At 43.5% G+C, this 19,174-nt stretch overlaps 1 protein-coding gene across 1 annotated transcript in view; it reads right to left on the reverse strand.

Moving 5' to 3' along the window:
- hsdl2 (hydroxysteroid dehydrogenase like 2) overlaps window positions 1-19,174 on the reverse strand; it is a 140,142-nt gene that overhangs the window by 22,463 nt on the left and 98,505 nt on the right. The window contains exons 5-6 of the mRNA XM_060845781.1: window positions 5,161-5,264; window positions 4,218-4,316 (exon numbers count right to left, since the gene is read on the reverse strand). Of these exons, the coding sequence (XP_060701764.1) occupies window positions 4,218-4,316; window positions 5,161-5,264 (203 nt within the window). The remainder of the gene's footprint in view (window positions 1-4,217; window positions 4,317-5,160; window positions 5,265-19,174) is intronic.

Below are 19,174 nucleotides of genomic sequence, written 5' to 3' on the forward strand. Positions count from 1 at the left end.
GGATGGGCAATAAATGCTGGCCCAGCCAGTGATAGCTTCATCCCGTGAACAAATAAAAAAAATTTCCCCGCACAGAAATGGGCTATTCCGTCCAACAGATCTATGGCCATATTTATGCTCCACACGAGCCTTCACCCAGTTTATTTCACCTAGCTTTGCCAGAATATCCTTTTGTTTCTTTTTGCCTTATATACTTTTCTAGTCATTTGGCAAAAATGGAATTCGAATGAGGTTTTTATTGTCTCATGTACTCAAGCACAGGGGTACAGGAGTACAATGAAAAGTTTCAATGTCGACATTCACGGTGCCATTTTAGGTACAAGGTATCTAGGTACAACATCTTAGGTAAAAAGTAGAAAAAGAAAGAAATACGTTACAAGTTCAACATTACAGTTCTTCTCAGCATAAAGTAGCAAATAAGAAATGAAGTTAAAAGTTCTAAATTACAGTCCTCTTTTAGCCATTGGCCTGTGGTGGAGAAATGAGATCATGACTAGCTGGGCTACCATTTATTCTCCATCCACAATTACCCTGAAGAAAGAGATTGCGAGCTGCTTTCTTGACTCAGTGCAGTCCATGAAGTGTAATCACGCCCTCAAACTAGCCAAGAGGAAAAGTGAGGCGTACATAAGGTCTAGGCAACTAAGAACAGAATGGGCCTTGGAGAAATATTGGAAGAGTCGGACCAGTCTTAACTGAGGAATCAAGTGGGCTAAAAGGGGTCATGAAACAGTCTTAACGAGTAGAATTAAGGAGAATCTCAAAGCATTTTATTCTTATATAAGAAGCAAGCGGGTAACTAGAGAAAGGATTGGTCCACTAAAGGATAATGAAGGAAGGCTGTGTGTCGAATCTGAGAGAATGGGTGAGATTTTGCATCTGTATTCACTGGGGAGAGGAAGATGTGTTGGATAGGCAAGAGGTTATTAAGGTGGACAAATCCCCAGGACCGGATGGGATTTATCCCGTGTTGCTGAAGGAGGTGAAAGAGGAAATTGTTGGGGCCCTGACAGATATCTTTGTGGCATCCTTAGACACAGGTGAGGTGCCTTAGGACTGAAAGGTTGCCCATGTTGAACCCCTGTACAAAAAGGGTAGTAGAGATATTGCAGTTAACTACAGAGCAGTGAGCCTGACGTCAGTGGTGGGAAAGTTGCTGGAGAGGGTACTGAGGGATAAGATCTATTTATATCTAGAAAAGAATGGGCTTATCAGTGATAGGCAACATGGTTTTGTGCGGAGGAGATCATGCTTTACCAACTTAATTCAGTTCTTTGAGGAAGTGACCAAGATGATAGATGAAGGAAGAGCTGTTGATGTCATATACATGGACTTTAGTAAGGCATTTGATAAGGTTCCCCATGGTAAACTAATATAGAAAGTGAAGTCACATGGTGTGCAGGGTGTTCGAGCTAGGTGGATAAAGAACTGGTTGAGCAACAGGAGACAGAGAGTAGTAGTTGAAGAGAGTTTCTCGAAATGGAGAAAGGTGACCAGTGGTGTTCCCCAGGAGTCAGCATTGGGGCCACAGTTGTTTGTGAAATACATAAATGATCTGGAAGAGGGCACCATTGGTATGATCAGCAAGTTTGCAGATGACATGAAGATTGGTGAAGTAGCAGAAAGCATAAGGGACTGTCAAAGGATACAGGAGAATATAGATAAACTGGAGAATTGGGCGGAGATGTGGAAGATGGAGTTCAATCCAGACAAATGTGAGGTGATGCATTTAGGCAAGTCTAATTCTTGAGCGAATTATACAATGAACGGAAGATTCTTGGGACAAGTTGATGGGCAGAGAGATCTGGGAGTGCAGGTCCATTGTACCCTGAAGGTTGCTGCACAGGTGGATAGAGTGGTCAAGAAGGCATATGGTAAGCTTGCCTTCATTGGACGGGGTATTGAGTATAAGAGCTGGCAGGTCATGTTAAAATTGTACAAGACATTGGTTCAGCCGCATTTAGAATACAGTGTACAATTCTGGTCGCCACATTATCAAAAGGATGTGGATGCTTTGGGAGAGGGTGCAGAGAAGGTTGACGAGGATGTTGCCTGGGATGGAAGGTGCTAGCTATGAAGGGAGGTTGAGTATTTTAGGATTGTTTTCATTAGAAAAAAGGAGATTGAGGGGGGACCTGATTGAGGTTTACAAAATCATGAAGGGTATAGACAGGGTAAATAGAGATAAGCATTTTCCCAGGGTGAAGGATTCAATAACAAGAGGTCACGCTTCCACGGTGAGAAGTGAAAAGTTTAAGGGGGATACATGTGGCAAGTACCTCACACAGAGAGTGGTGGGTGTCTGGAACGCATTGCCAGCACAGATGGTATAGGTCGGCATGGTAGATTCATCTAAGGTGCATCTGGACAGATGCATGAGTAGGAGGGGAGCAGAGGGATACACGTGCTTAGGAATTGGGCAACAGGTTTAGACTAGATTTGGATTGGGTAAAAACAATGACTGCACATGCTGGAAACTAGATTCTGGATTAGTGGTGTTGGAAGAGCACAGCAGTTCAGGCAGCATCCAAGGAGCAGCGAAATCGACGTTTTGGGCAAAAGCCCTTCATCAGGAATAAAGGCAGAGAGCCTGAAGCTGGAGAGATAAGCTAGAGGAGGGTGGGGGTGGAGAGAGAGTAGCATAGAGTACAATAGGTAAGTGGGGGAGGGAATGAAGGTGATAGGTCGGGGGCGGGGGAGGGTGGAGTGGATAGATGGAAAAGAAGACAGGCAGGTAGGACAAGTCATGGGGACAGTGCTGAGCTGGAAGTTTGGAACTAGGTTGTGGTGGGGGATGGGGAAATGAGGAAACTGTTGAAGTCCACTTCAGCAGTTTCCTCATTTCCCCTTCTCCCACCTCACCCTAATTCCAAACTTCCAGCTCAGCACTGTCCCCATGACTTGTCCTACCTGCCTGTCTTCTTTTCCACCTATCCACTCCACCCTCCCCCGGCCCTCAACGTATCACCTTCATTCCCTCCCCCACTCACCTGCTACTTGTGTGTGTGGGGGGGGGGGGGGGGGGGGGGGGTGAACTCCGTGACTACCTGGTCAGGTCCACGTCCCCCTACAACCCACCCTCCCATCCTGGCACCTTCCCCTCCACTGCAGAAACTATAAAACCTGCGTCCACACCTCCTCCTCCCTCACCTCTATCCAAAGCCCTAAAGGAGCCTTCCACATCCATCAAAGTTTTACCTGCACATCCACTAATATCATTTATTGTATCCGTTGCTCCCGATGTGGTCTCCTCTACATTGGGAGACTGGGCGCCTCCTAGCAGAGCGCTTTAGGGAACATCTCCGGGACACCCGCAGCAATCAACCACCACCCGGTGGCCCAACATTTCAACTCCCCCTCCCACTCTACCGAGGACATGGAGATCCTGGGCCTCCTTCACCGCCGCTCCCTCACCACCAGATGCCTGGAGGAAGAACGCCTCATCTTCCACCTCAGAACACTTCAACCCCAGGGCATCAATGTGGACTTCAACAGTTTCCTCATTTCCCCTTCCCCCACCTCACCCTAGTTCCAAACTTCCAGCTCAGCACTGTCCCCATGACTTGCCCGGACTTGTCCGACCTGCCTAGCTCCTTTTCCACCTATCCACTCCACCCTCTCCTATCACTTTCATCCCCTCCCCCACTCACCCATTGTACTCTATGCTCCTTTCTCCCCACCCCCACCCTCCTCTAGCTTATCTCTCCACGCTTCAGGCTCTCTGCCTTTATTCCTGATGAAGGGCTTTTGCCCGAAACGTCGATTTCGCTGCTCCTTGGATGCTGCCTGAACTGCTGTGCTCTGCCAGCACCACTCATCCAGAATCCAATTTCCAGCATCTGCAGTCATTGTTTTTACCTTTGTAAAATATCTTCAGAGTTCAGGAGTGAAGCACAAGAAAACATGCTCTCAACTTTCACATAAACAATTGACAGTCCAGATGACCCAGCTAAAATACAGGCATTAGATCAGGTGCTTGTAAGTGAACAGGTGACCAATATTCCCAGTCAGCGTTGTACATGAAGAATGAGAAGGTACAGGACTGGATACCCATGAATACTAACCCAGCAAACAGTTGATATCTTCAGGAAGGGAAAACAAAAACAAAAACACCTTCAGAAAGACGGGATCTAAATATTCCACCATATCTGCACCAGATACACAAACAGTCTACTGTGTTATTACTGGGAAAAAAATAACATTTAAATCGCTCTTACCGGTCTTTGGCCATAAAGCATTAACCGCAATTTCACCTTTGAATTCCTCAGCCATTCCCAGGACACACATTGACATCCCGTATTTAGCCATGGTATAGGCTGAGGGAATGAAAGAACACATTAGCTCTTTTGCATTATCTTTTGCCCCTTTGTACTTGACACAGAATGTATATGATATGCATATAGCTTCATTAAGAAAATTCCTCCAGCATTAGGGGTGGCACGGTGGCTCAGTGGTTAACACTGCTGCCTGACAGCACCAGGGTCCCAGGTTCGATTCTAACCTGGGGCAACTCTCTGTGTGGAGTTTGCACATTCTCTCGGCATCTGTGTGGGTTTTCTCCGGGCGCTCCAGTTTCCTCCCACAGTCAGGTGAATTAGCCATGCTAAATTGTCTATAGTGTTAGGTGCATTAGTCAGAGGGAAAGGGTCCAGGTGGGTTACTCTTCGGAGGGTCAATGTGGACTGGTTGGGTCGAAGAGCCTGTTTTCACACTGTAGGGAATCTAATTTAATCTAATCATTACTTCTGCAAATAAAGACTGAGAAAATCACAGAAAGAGGTTATACAGCCTGTTGTATCATTGTCTCCTGCTCATTCCTTCTGGTCCTGCATTATTTTCCTCTTCAAATATTTATGCAATTCCCTTTCGAAACCGTTCTCTTTGGCAGCATGTCCCAGAATATCAAGTGTGACAAAATACAATTCTCATCTCACTTGTGTCCTTTTCTAACAAATTACTTTAAATCCATTTCCATTGTTTATTGACCCTTTTGCCTCTGGAAACAATTTCCCTTTATTGACTCCATCAAAACCCTTGATGATTTTCAATGTCTTTATCAAATCTCCACTTTAACAGTTCTGTTCTAAGGACAATAGCCCAGCTTCGATAGCCTCCGTATGAAGTCCATAATAATCACACATATACAGTGCCCATGCTCACCACAGTGGTTCTTGAACCAGATGGGATTCATGTTGAGAGGAGGACTCAGGTTCAGAATGTGGCCATTTTGACTCTTTTTCAAGTAAGGAATGCACAATTTTGACCTGAGAAAGAGGGGGAGAGAAAATGAAGTAGCATGCAATGCAAAATTAAACATATCAAATTTTAAATGAATATACTGGTCTTCCACAAGACGTGCAAATGCACAAATGCTCAGCTTTTGAAACAGACACGATGCAAACATTCTGTAATGAATGTAATGAGGTCAGCCAGAGCTGTTAACCAGGTCCAAAGAGGGAGCCCTGGCTGGCAGATAAAAACAGGAGTGTCAGAGGTTCTGCTCACTCAGTGTCTGGATCAGTGTCAACGACTCAAAGTGTAAATAAAGGGTGGCTTGGTGACAGGATACTGACCTTTGTGGTGTTAATGCACATTCAGTTTTACAATAAGTTATTTTTACGGTATGAGACAATTAACACATGCTGCCTTCCCTTCAGTTCGCATTTGTGGAGCATCATCCAAAAACTCAGAATGCTCCAAAGCTCTTTATAGCCAATAAATGTTACTTTTAAAACATTTACATGACTGCATTTCTGTAACTTTCTGCCGATAAGGGCAGTGAAGGCAGACACAATTGTAGCTTCCAAACAGAAATCGCATAGCTCAAGGGGACAGATAATACATGGATGATGGGCCAAATGGACTCCATTTGCATTGTACCACTCCACAGTACAATGACAAATGGACCTTTGTTGAAATATAAATAAGTGGTTGGCTGAGATTGTCAATTATTCATTCAAAGTTTCAAATTGATGCAAGATCAGGCCAGATTTTAGAGGTCACTGGATCTCAAATTTGAATTATTAAACCACTAATCATTCAACCTTTGGAAAAAAAATTAAATAAGTAGCATTCATCAAAGGTTAGATGACTAACATGAGCAAATTTTCATTTTCAATTAACAGTGAAGATCTTTAAATTCCAAAAAATATTCTTCCTCCAGTAACTGACGTGCTAAATCTACTTGCCATATACAGAAGGTCAGTCAGTTCCATTATCAACATTACTGCAAAAATAGCAACTGCTTTTCGTTGTTATTCTTTAAGAAGTAATCAATTTGCATTAATTTAAATATTTCTTCCTGGTTGCATTTCCTCCTTGCAGTGTCAGTTGTGGCTTGGTTGGTAGTCACATGTTCCTGAACCACAAGGCTCAGGGTTCAAGTCTAACTCCAGGACGTTGAACTCAAAATCTAGGCTAACACTGCAGTGCAGCACTAGGAGGCACTGCACTGACAGAGGTGTTGTCTTTTGGCCCTACCAGCTTGCTCAGGTCAATGTAAAATATCAAATAGTATTACTTCAATAACAATCAGGGACATCTTACCAGGTTCCTGGTCAATATTTATCTTTCAATCAACATCACACAAAAAAAATTATCAGGTCACTCATACACTGTGGGTTTTTTTAAATAGAATCCTTACAGTGTGGAAACAGGCCCTTCAGCCCAACAAGTCCATAACGACCCTCTGAAGAGTATCCCACCCAGATCCATTCCCCATTACTCTACATTCAACCCTGACTAATGCACCTTAACCTACACATCCCTGAAAACTCTTGGCAAATTTAGCATGGCCAATTCACTGAACCCGCACATCTTTGGATTGTGGGAGGAAACTGTTGCACCCGGAGTAAACCCACACAGACACAGGGAGAATGTGCAACCTCCACACAGACAGTCGCCCAGAGTTAGAATTGAATCTGGGTCCCAGCACTATGAGGCAGTAGTGCTAACCGCTGAGCCATCGTGCCAGTTTTGGGATCTGTGCAAATTGGCTGCTATATTTCCTTCATTATAATAGTAACTACATTTCAACAGGTTTTTTCATAGGCTGAAAAGTGGTGGATGATAAGTGCAAAATAAATTAGAAACAAAAACAGAAAGTGCTGGAAAAGCTCAGCAGGTCTGGCAGCATTTGTGAAAAGAAATCAGAGATAATGTTTTGGATCAGAATTCTGAATATAAATTACAGTCCTTTTCCTGAAGCTATAAATGTTTAAAGAATCTTTTCTTCTGTTCACCAACAAATAACAAAATATCACATCAGTAAGGGTTGGAGTGTTTGAAAAAGGTGTTTTTAATGAAGTCACAAGCTCTCTCAGGAATAATTGGCACATGTGATTTCATCTGTAAGATCAGCAGTTAACTGGCACAGGAGATTTTCATGGTATTACTAGGGTTACTTTCTGTCGCGCCTGTAGCTGGAAACATTTCAAATTCTTGAAGATCCAATGATGCTGCAAATTCAATCCTAAACACTGTTTCTGCAATTATCTTGGACTTCTAAAAGCAGCAGCAAAACTGCCAAAAGTCAATGAGGCTGAATTGAATTGAATTGAATTAGCTTTGTTGTCACATGTACTCACGTGAGTACAGTGATAAATTTACAAGTTGACACTTAACGGCGCCATCCTGATCATTTTACTAAATTAGAAAAGACTAAGTTAATGTGTGCATTTATGTAGCACCTTTCACACTCCTACGATGTTCAAAGCTGCGTCACGGACAGAGGAGATCACCGAGCTGGAAGTTTTTGCCGCAAACATTTCGTTCCCTGGCTAGGGAACATCATCAGTGCTATTGGAGCCTCCTGTGAAGCGCTGCTTTGATGTTTCTTCCGGTATTTATAGTGGTTTGTTCTTGCCGCTTCAGGGTGTCAGTTTCAGCTGTAGTAGTTTGTATGTGGGGTCCAGGTCGATGTGTCTGTTGATGGATGTTCTTGCCGTTTCCGGGTGTCAGTTTCAGCTGTAGTGGTTTGTATATGGGGTCCAGGTCTATGTGTCTGTTAATGGAGTTTGTGGATGAATGCCATGCCTCTAGGAATTCCCTGGCTGTTCTCTGTCTGGCTTGTCCTATGATGGTAGTGTTTTCCCAGTCAAATTCATGTTCCTGGTTGTCTGAGTGTATGGCTACTAGGGATAGCTGGTCGTGTCGTTTTGTGGCTAGCTGATGTTCATGGATGCGGATTGTTAGCTGTCTTCCTGTTTGTCCTATATAGTGTTTTGTGCAGTCCTTGCATGGTATTTTGTAAACTACGTTAGTTTGGCTCGTGCTGGCTATTGGGTCCTTTGTTCTAGTGAGTTGTTGTCTGAGTGTGGAAGTTGGCTTGTGTGCTGTTATGAGTCCTAAGGGTCGCAGTAGTCTGGCTGTCAGTTCTGAGACGCTCCTGACGTATGGTAGAGTGGCTAGTCCTTTTGGTTGTGGCATGTCCTCGTTCCGTGGTCTATCTCTTAGGCATCTGGTGATAAAGTTGCGTGGGTATCCGTTTTTGGCGAATACCTTGTATAGGTGTTCCTCTTCCTCTTTTCGCCAAAAACGGATACCCACGCAACTTTATCACCAGATGCCTAAGAGATAGACCACGGAACGAGGACATGCCACAACCAAAAGGACTAGCCACACTACCATACGTCAGGAGCGCCTCAGAACTGACAGCCAGACTACTGCGACCCTTAGGACTCATAACAGCACACAAGCCAACTTCCACACTCAGACAACAACTCACTAGAACAAAGGACCCAATAGCCAGCACGAGCCAAACTAACGTAGTTTACAAAATACCATGCAAGGACTGCACAAAACACTATATAGGACAAACAGGAAGACAGCTAACAATCCGCATCCATGAACATCAGCTAGCCACAAAACGACACGACCAGCTTTCCCTAGTAGCCATACACTCAGACAACCAGGAACATGAATTTGACTGGGAAAACACTACCATCATAGGACAAGCCAGACAGAGAACAGCCAGGGAATTCCTAGAGGCATGGCATTCATCCACAAACTCCATTAACAGACACATAGACCTGGACCCCATATACAAACCACTACAGCTGAAACTGACACCCGGAAACGGCAAGAACAAACCACTATAAATACCGGAAGAAACATCAAAGCAGCGCTTCACAGGAGGCTCCAATAGCACTGATGATGTTCCCTAGCCAGGGAACAAAACGTTTGCAGCAAAAACTTCCAGCTCGGCGAACAGAACCACAACAACGGACACCCGAGCTACAAATCTTCAACCAGACTTTAAACAGAGGAGATCAATTGCTGTGAAAAAACAACAGCTAGGTTTGGGAAGCTTTGCAGAAGCCTTTGATTAGACCTGCACACGGTCGATTTACAGCATCATTCTCAATTCCAGTGTTTCTGTTCATCAATAAAATGGGCAAATATGTGGAGAATAATATGGAACGTACCGCAAAGATACAGGCCATTTAACCCAAAAGGTCCATGCTGATGCTTATGCCCCGTATGAAAGTCCTTCCACCCTCGTTTCATCTCACCCTTTCAGTATAACCTTCTGCCCATTTCTCCCTCATGTGTTTATCTAACTTCCCCTTTAATATATCTGTGCGGTTCATCTCAACCACTCCCTGTGGCATTCAGGTCGAAACATTCCAATGCAAACATGTTGGAGCATTACAAATTTAGCTAAATTTAAATTTTACATTTAGGTTTTGGCTTTACAGAGAATTGTGAAATGAAAAGGCCTTTTAGGCGATGGTGGCTGTGCTAGCTCTTTGGTGGAGCTATTCAGTGAGTTCCATTTCCAGAACCTTCTAAATTCTGCCCCTTCAATTATTTTTACAATTACACCTTGAATATTACTATCACCACCAGGTGGTCCAGCTCTTTCGACAATGTGAACCAGATTATAAAAACAAGATGTTTCCTCATCTTGCCTCTGGTTTGTTTTCCAGCTTCCTCTGTCTCCTCTGGTTTCACTCCACTGAGCCACCTACTTCAACCCCTGCTGGAAACAACTTCTCCCCTTGTACTCTGTCAAAGTCCTTCATGATGTTGAACGCATTTATCACATCTTTCCGCAAACTTCTCTGATCGGAGGTGAACAACTAAACTGGCAGATCAAGAGAGAAGTAGTAAGACCTCCTCCTGCGATGAAGGAGGTCTCACTTCAGAGTCGGGTTGGGCCCTGATTCCAGTTTCAAGCTGAATCCACACAATAATTGCAGCTTCGCAGCAAAGTGAAACTACTGCTGTTTAAACGCACGTCCTGCAAGGCATTCATTAGCCAAATGCTGTAGTTCCTTGTTTCCAAACTGCTTACTTGTTTGTGCCATCAGGTTGCTGAAACTCAACAACACACTTGTTTATTTTGTCCTCACTTCCATTTGTGAAAGTCCAATGTTCACAGGCTATTTATAATACTGAGCATTTTGGTTGCAGTTTAAATACAAAGAAAACTCAAGTTGCTCCTTTAAGGAAGTCTGAGACAATATTAAACGATGCTCTATGGAACAAAATATGAAAAACAAAATTGCAATTGGTATTTCCAAAACAGTAAGCTCTTCCTTATTTTTAAACCTTTCTCGTCCCTCCTTCTGCAACCTCCAGCCTGACTACCCTTCGAGAATGAGCTGCCTCACTGATTTTAATTGCTCCAACTTGGTATCGTGCCTTTAGCTGCTTCACCCCTAGCTCTGAAATTCCCTGTCTAAGTATCTCCACTTCTCCCCGCTCCTTCAAAGCTTTTAATCATTTGCTCCACTTCTTCTTATCTTTGTTGGTGTCAAGTTCTGTTTGATAACACTTCTATGAAAATGTGAGGGTATGATTCCAGGAATGACAGACTTCAGTTATGTGGATTGATTGCAGAAGCTGGGGCTGTACCCTTTTAAGAGATAGCTAACGGGAAATTTGATTGTGAAAGGGTCTGGTCTCAGTGGATCAGGAGAAGCAATTCCTGTTGGTAAAGGATTGAGAAGATTAAATTCAAGGCAAAGGTCAAAGAACAGAGAGGAGACATGAGGAAAAACATTTTTACCAAGTGAGGATCTGAAATGCACTACTTGAGAGTGTATAGTGGAGGCAGATTCAATTCTCAAAAGGGAATTGGATAATTCAGAGGAGACAGTGGTGTCATGGCAATATCAGTGTCTAATCATCACAAATCCCAGGCTAATGCTCTGGGGACAAGGATTCAAGTCCCACAATGGCAGCTGGTGAAACTTAAACTCAATTAATAAATCTGGAATTAAAAACTCAGTAATGCTGATCATGACAACAATGAGCTGTTGTTGCAAAAGCCCACCTGGTTCATGCTCTTTTGAAAAGGAAGTCAACTGACTTTACGAGGTCCCGCCTACCCGTGACTGCAGATCCACAACAGCAGTGCGGCCGGCTTTTAGTTGTCCTCTGAAATGGTCGAGCAGTCCCTCAGTTCACAGGACTAGCAATACATGTTGGCCTTTTTGGTGAGACTCTTATCCCATAAAACAATAAATAGAAATTATGTGGACAGAGAAAATTCATAATTCTGTAGAAAAGGGCTCGGGAGTGGAAGTGACTACATCCCTCTTATGAAGAGCTAGGACAGACATGACAGGCAAAATGGCCTCTTTTGCATATTAACAACTGTACGATTTTACTCCTAAAGGCACTGCATAAATAAAAGGTGGTGTGGTAACAATTTGAATGCTTCTTACAGACTTCAACTGGTGACTTCTTTCTGAGATCTAAACTAGACCACCAGATGGAGCATTGAACTACATGATGCGTTATGTATGTGTGGGCGATGCACGAAGAATAACATGGGCCTAGCAGCACTCTGGAAACCTGATGATACAGCAGTCGTCAGCTAAACTAGCTTGCTCTGTACAGACATCAAAGATGTGTTAACAATCCACAATGTTCAGTTCTGCGCACCACACCTTGTCTGAAAGGAGTACGAATGCCAAAAGTTAAATTAAAAACTTGTTTTTGTACAAATGAAAGTTGCATTGACTGGAATTTCAAAAGTGAAGGGGTGTTTTGATCAAGATTTTCAAGCTATAAATAGAAACAAAGCTAGACAGAAATGAAGTATTCCCACTAGTTGTGGAGACGAGAATTAGAACGCATCATCAACAAGTTTGAGTCAGACCTATCACAAGTGAGATGAGGGAACATGTCTGCAAACAAGGCGTGGCAGAAATCTGAAACTCTTGTTCAAAACTGGCAGTTCATGTAAGAATGAAACAACGAGAGCATTTCAAATTGTGAGAGAGACACACAATGTGAGAGTGAGGATGCAAGAGAGAGGGGGAGTATATGTAATGGAGTGAGAGAAAAAGGAATAGTGTATGAGGGAGGGAGAGAGCAAGTAATTGAGACAAAAGTGTAAGGGAACTAGAGATGGAGCAAGTGTGAAATCATGGACTGAAAGTGGGACTGCGGACTCACACAGATACCTCCCTTCCCATTCCAAGAAACAAACCACACACTGTGTTAAATCATAAAGTTGTCAGTTGAAACAAACCCTTTGGACCAACTCACCCATGTTGACCAGTTACCCTAAATTGATTTTGATCCCATTTGTCCTCACTCCTCAGATTACTTCCAGTGTGGAAACAGGCACTTCGGCCCAACAAGTCCACACAGACACTCCGAAGAGCAACCCACCCAGACCCATTCCCCTACATTTACCCCTTCACCTAACACTATGGACAATTTAACATGGCCAATTCACCCAACCTGCACATCTTTGGACTGTGGGAGGAAACCCACGCAGACATGGGGAGAATGCGCAAACTCCACACAGATAGTTGCTCGAGGCGGGAATTGAACCCAGGTCTCTGGTGCTGTGAGGCAGCAGTGCTAACCAGTGTGCCACCATGCCGCCCTTGCCAAGAACAACTCAGTCGGTACACCATGACAGGCAAGGTTAATGTCAATTGAACCCAATTCCAGGGCTGAGTCCTGGTCGATAAGTCATTCCTTGGTGACTGGAAATTGGAAACCAATGTACCAAACTTTGACTTTCAAATGAGGAGAAAAAGCTGAAATGAAAGCCTCTCAAGCGAAAATATTGGTCATCGATGTCCTACATCCAGTGTACAAAAACCAATTGCAGGCATATTCCATAGCTGTTCACTGTCACTTTATGTCCTCAAAGGCTGGTATTTTCCGGTCAGGAGTAGGCCTCAAACAGGTGATCACTGCCATCTGTAAGATGGATTCAGAATTATTACATCATCCCTAACCCTTGGGGGGATAGATACCCATGACTTACAAACTCAATTAAAATGGACATCCAGCTCCACATTCCTGAATTGAACTTGCCCCAACTGCATGAAATACTAATTCTATGATATGGCCCTTGTTCCCCCACCCTCACTTTTATTGCAAGTTGTTTTCTCCTCATGCTGTTGTGCTAGGAGTGGAACCTCCCCCAAGGCATCACACAATCGGCTCAAAATGCATCTAAATTTCACGTGACTGTTTGGACATTAACAACATTCGCAATGTCAGGAATTAAGAATAAATGCACTGAGAAAGCGAGAGAGAGAAAATGTACATGAAAACTAGAAAGAGCATGTTGGTTAGAGAGAAAGGACAAAAGCAAGTGTACAAGAGCGAGCACATGTGAAAGAGAGTCTGTAAGAGAAAGAAGAGAATGAGTGAGCAGATGAGACAGTGATAATGTTTGTTTGAAAGTCTGAGAAATTATGTGCAAAAGCCCTCATGTTTACTCAACTGGGAGCCTCAAAGTTTCAAAGACATAGATAGATTATCCTGAAAATTTGATGTTTCCCTCTTGAAGAAAAAAACCATCTCTCATTTTGACTCTGCTGTACTGATCTTATTCAAATATTTATGAGCGAATTGCATTGTACAAAGGAAAATTGTGAAAATCTCTTTGTGATATCTGTTTACATGCAAGTGAAAAGTTTATGCAAACATCTGCAGCACTGTATTGCTGGATCATGATATTAATAGCATTGTGACTATAGCAACCAAATAACGTCCCTAGGTGTGTGTATGTTGCAGTTGTGAATCTTGTTGCTATGTTCCACGTTATTCTACGTATACAAATGGGTATAATAATCAAACAAATTGAAAAACAGGCTTTCTTACGTTTTCCTATTTTGTCCTCTGAAATTAATTATTCATTTTAAGTACATCAAAGAATAAGGATGCAGAATTTATAGAATGCTTTTAAAGTAGTTTCTTCAAACAGCATACTCTTAAAAACTGACCAGACAGCAGGATATATTAGAATTTGTATTCTGCACTGGGACAGGATAGCAGTGACCACATGATGCTTGAATTTTACATTCAGTTTGAACAGGAGCATGTTGGTTCGAAGATTAGTCTTTTATTCTTGAATGAGGGCAACTGTATTGCAGGAAAGCTGAACTAGCTGAAGTAAGCTGTCACACTAGGCTAGAGGATATGACAATGCAGACACAGAAGCAGACATTTAAGGGGATATTTCAGAATACTAAGAATGCACATATTTCTACTCTAAAGAAAAATTCTTAAGGGAGGACGCATCAGAACATGGTTAAATAAAGAAGTTAAGAAAAGAATCAGATTTTTAAAAAAGGCATATAACTGCACAAAGATTAGTAACATGTCAGGAGTCCTCACTATCACCAGGTAACACATCAGGATGATTGGTCAGACTATAAAGAATGGCAGAGAATGACTAAAACATTATTCAGGAGAAAGAAATTATAGCACGAAAGAAAGTTAACTAGAAATATAAAAAGTGGACCGTAAGAGTTTCTAAAGGTATTTAAAAAGGAAAAGAGGAAATAAAATGAGATTTTGTCATTAGTAAGCGAGAATGGTATTAGCAGATACTAAGGAAAAGAAGGTGAAATATTTTGCTACTGTCTTCACAATAGAGGATACAAGAAAAATTCCAGTAATACTTGTAAATCAGAAGGTTGAAAGAAGAGAGAGAGAGAGAAACTTGGTAAAATCATAATCAGTAGGGATATGGTACTAAGCAAACTGATGTAGCTATTGGCTGACAAATCTCTAGGTCCAGATGAACTTCATCCTAGGTTCTTACAAGAGGTTGCTGAAGACATTACAGATCCATTGTGTTATTTGCCAAATTGCTTAGATTCAGGAAAGATTCTGTCAGGCTGGAAAGCAATATGTAACCCCTCCGTGTAAGGAAGGGAGGCAGAATATGCGAAATAATAATTTAGTTCGCTTAACATTTGTAGTGGGGAAGGTGTCAGAATGAATCGCTGAAGAGATTATAACTATGCATTTAGAAAACTTCATGATAATCTGGATGAGTCAGCCAGGTTTCATGAAATGGAAATCATGATTCACCAATTTATTAGATTTCTTTGAAGGAGTAACGTGCTATGATAAAGCGAGCTTGTAAACATACTGTTGTTGGATTCCGGAAGACATTTCATAAGATAGCAGATTAAAGGTGATTGAAGAATATTAAAGTTCATGGTGGAGGGAGTAACGTAGTCACAGGGATAGAACATGGGTTGGCTGGCAGATAAAAGAGACTATGCATGATTGAGCTTTATCTGATTGGCAGGATATTATGAGTGACATCCTGTAGGGATCTGCGCTTGGGCCTCAACTTTTTAACAATTTACATCAGTGACGGAGATGAGTGAAACAAAGGCATGTGAGCTAAATTCACAGACAACATCAAGATAAGGAGAAAGGTATATTTTGCACAGGACGTAAGGAGTTTGTAGGATATATAGACGGAGTGAGTGGACAAAAGTCTGACCAATCAAGTATATTGTGGGCATGTACGAAGTTGGCGACTTTGGCAGGAAAAATAAAAACAAATAGAAAAAGCAGAATGACTGCAGAATGCCAAGGTGCAGACAGATCTAGATGTTCAAGTACTTAAGTCATAAAAAGTTAGGATGGAGGTACAGCATGTGATCAAGAAGGCTAAAGGAATGTTAGCTCGTATTACGAGAGGGATTGAACAAGTCAAAAATGATGTTATGTTTCAGTTATACAAGTCCACAACTCTAATAGCTTGTGCAGTTTTCATTAATTTATTAAGGAAGGGTGTAAATACATTGAGCTGAAAATGTGTTGCTGGAAAAGCGCAGCAGATCAGGCAGCATCCAAGGAACAGGAGAATCGACGTTTCGGGTATAAGCCCTTCTTCAAGAATGAGGAAAGTGCGTCCAGCAGGCTAAGATAAAAGGTAGGGAGGAGGGACTTGGGGGAGGGGCGTTGGAGATGCGATAGGTGGAAGGAGGTCAAGGTGAGGGTGATAGGCCGGAGTGGGAGTGGGGGCAGAGAGGTCAGGAAGAAGATTGCAGGTTAGGAAGGCGGTGCTGAGTTTGAGGGATTTGACTGAGACAAGGTGGGAGGAGGGGAAATGAGGAAACTGGAGAAATCTGAGTTCATCCCTTGTGGTTGGAGGGTTCATAGGCGGAAGATGAGGTGCTCTTCCTCCAACCGTCGTGTTGCTATGGTCTGGCGATGGAGGAGTCCAAGGACCTGCATGTCCTTGGCGGAGTGGGAGGGGGAGTTGAAGTATTGAGCCACGGGGTGGTGGGGTTGGTTGGTCCGGGTGTCCCAGAGGTGTTCTCTGAAATGTTCTGCAAGTAGGCGGCCTGTCTCCCCAATATAGAGGAGGCCACATTGGGTGCAGTGGATACAATAAATGATGTGTGTGGAGGTGCAGGTGAATTTGTGGCCCTTGAGCCCCGCCCCTCCAACCGCCACCAGGACAGAACCCCACTGGTCCTCACTACCACCCCACCAACCTCCATATACAGCGTATCATCCGCTGTCATTTCCGCCACCTCCAAACGGACCCCACCACCAGGGATATATTTCCCTCCCCTCCCCTATCAGCGTTCCGAAAAGACCACTCCCTCCGTGACTCCCTCGTCAGGTCCACACCCCCCACCAACCCAACCTCCATTCTAGGCACCTTCCCCTGCAACCGCAAGAAATGCAAAACTTGCGCCCACAACTCCTCCCTTACTTCTCTCCAAGGCCCCAAGGGATCCTTCCATATCCGCCACAAATTCACCTGCACCTCCACACACATCATTTATTGCATCCGCTGCACCTGATGTGGCCTTCTCTATATTGGGGAGACAGGCCGCCTACTTGCGGAACGTTTCAGAGAACACCTCTGGGACACCCGGACCAACCAACCCAACCACCCCGTGGCTCAACACTTCAACTCCCCCTCCCACTCCACCAAGGACATGCAGGTCCTTGGCCTCCTCCATCGCCAGACCATAGCAACACGACGGTTGGAGGAAGAGTGCCTCATCTTCCGCCGAGGAACCCTCCAACCACAAGGGATGAACTCAGATTTCTCCAGTTTCCTCATTTCCCTCCCCCAATCTTGTCTTAGTCAAATCCCTCAAACTCAGCACCGCCTTCCTAACCTGCAATCTTCTTCCTGACCTCTCCGCCCCCACCCCATTCTGGCCTATCACCCTCACCTTGACCTCCTTCCACCTATCGCATCTCCAACACCCCTTCCCCAAGTCCTTCCTCCCTACCATTTATCTTAGCCTGCTGGACACACTTTCCTCATTCTGAAGAAGGGCTTACGCCCGCAATGTCGATTCTCCTGTTCCTTGGATGCTGCCTGATCTGCTGCGCTTTTCCAGCAACACATTTTCAGCTCTGATGTCCAGCATCTGCAGTCCTCACTTTCTCCTTGTAAATACATTGAAGGTGGTTTAGGGGAGGTTCACTACATTATTACTTAAAATGAGCAGATCTCTACATGAGGAAAAGTTGGACTTGTTTCCACGAGAGCTTAGATGATTCAGGGTGACTTGATTGGAACAATTAAGAGATTATTATTCTGGCAATAGTACCGAAAGACTTATGCTCCAGAATGTGCTGCTCCTCTAGCCAATCTCTGCAGTAAAGCTACAACATTGGCATCTACAATGTGGAAAATATCCTATAGACAAAAAGTACATCAAATCCATCCCAGCCATTACTGCCCCATCAATCTCCCCTCCATCATCAGTAAAATGATGGAAGGCGTCATCAACAGTGACTATTGTGTGTCACCTTCTTAGCAATAACCTGCTCAGTGATGCCCAGTTTCAGTTCTACCAGAGCTGCTCAGTTCCTGACCTCATTACAGCCTTGGTTCAAACATGAACAAAAGAGTTGAACCCCAGAGATGAGGCAAGAGTGACAGCTCTTGACATCAAACTGCATTTGACCAAGCATAGCGTCAAGGAGCCCTAGCAAAACTGGAATCAATGGGAATCAGAGGAAACCTCTCTGCAGGTTGGAGTCACAGCTGGCACATTGGAAAATGGTTGTGGTTGCTGGAGGTCAGTCATCTCTGCTCCAGGACATCTCTGTAGGAGTTATAGAGTCATACAGCCTCATAGCACGGAAACTGACCCTTCAGTGCAACTTGTCCGTGACAACCAGATATCCCAATTTAACCTAGTCCCAATTGCCAGCATTTTCCCCATATCACTCTCAACCCTTTATATTCATACATCTTTCCAGATGCCTTTTAAATGTTCTTATTGTACCTGTCACCAACACTTCATCTGGCAGCTCATTCCATACTCTGTGAGAAAAAGTTATCCCTCAGGTCCTTTTAAAATCTTTCCTCTCTCACCCTAAAACTGTGCTCTCTAGTTTTGGATTCCCCCACCTTGGGGGGGAAACCTTGGCTATTCACCCTATCCACGTCGCTCATGATTTTATAAATCTCTTTAAGCTCAGCCCTCACGGGACTGTGGAATTCAAAACATAACAGTTAGCCATGTCCTTATTGAATAACAAAGCAGACCTAAGGGGTGAATAGCTTTACTCCTATTTAGTTTGTCTGCCTAAAGCTCATGGAATGTTGGCCTTTACATTTAGAGGACTGAGTATAAAGATGCAGATGTTCTGCTGCAGTTACAATAAACTCTAGATAAATACCACTTGCAGCATGGTGAACAGATCTGGGCACGACACCTTCAGAAGGATATATTGGTCTTGGAGTACAATATAACTTACACGATGAATACCTGGAATTACACAAATGAGGCCTGTTTTCTCTTGAATTTAGAAGGTTAAGGAGTGATCTGACTAAAGTCTTCAAAATATCAAGTGGATAAGACAGGGTAGATAAAGATAAACCATTTCCACTAGATGGGGCTTCTAGAACTAGGGGACATATCGAAAGGTCTGTGCCAAACCATTCAGGAGGGATGTTAGGAAG

This window comes from Hemiscyllium ocellatum, chromosome 2 (genome assembly GCF_020745735.1).
Source record: "Hemiscyllium ocellatum isolate sHemOce1 chromosome 2, sHemOce1.pat.X.cur, whole genome shotgun sequence".
NCBI lineage: Eukaryota > Metazoa > Chordata > Chondrichthyes > Orectolobiformes > Hemiscylliidae > Hemiscyllium > Hemiscyllium ocellatum.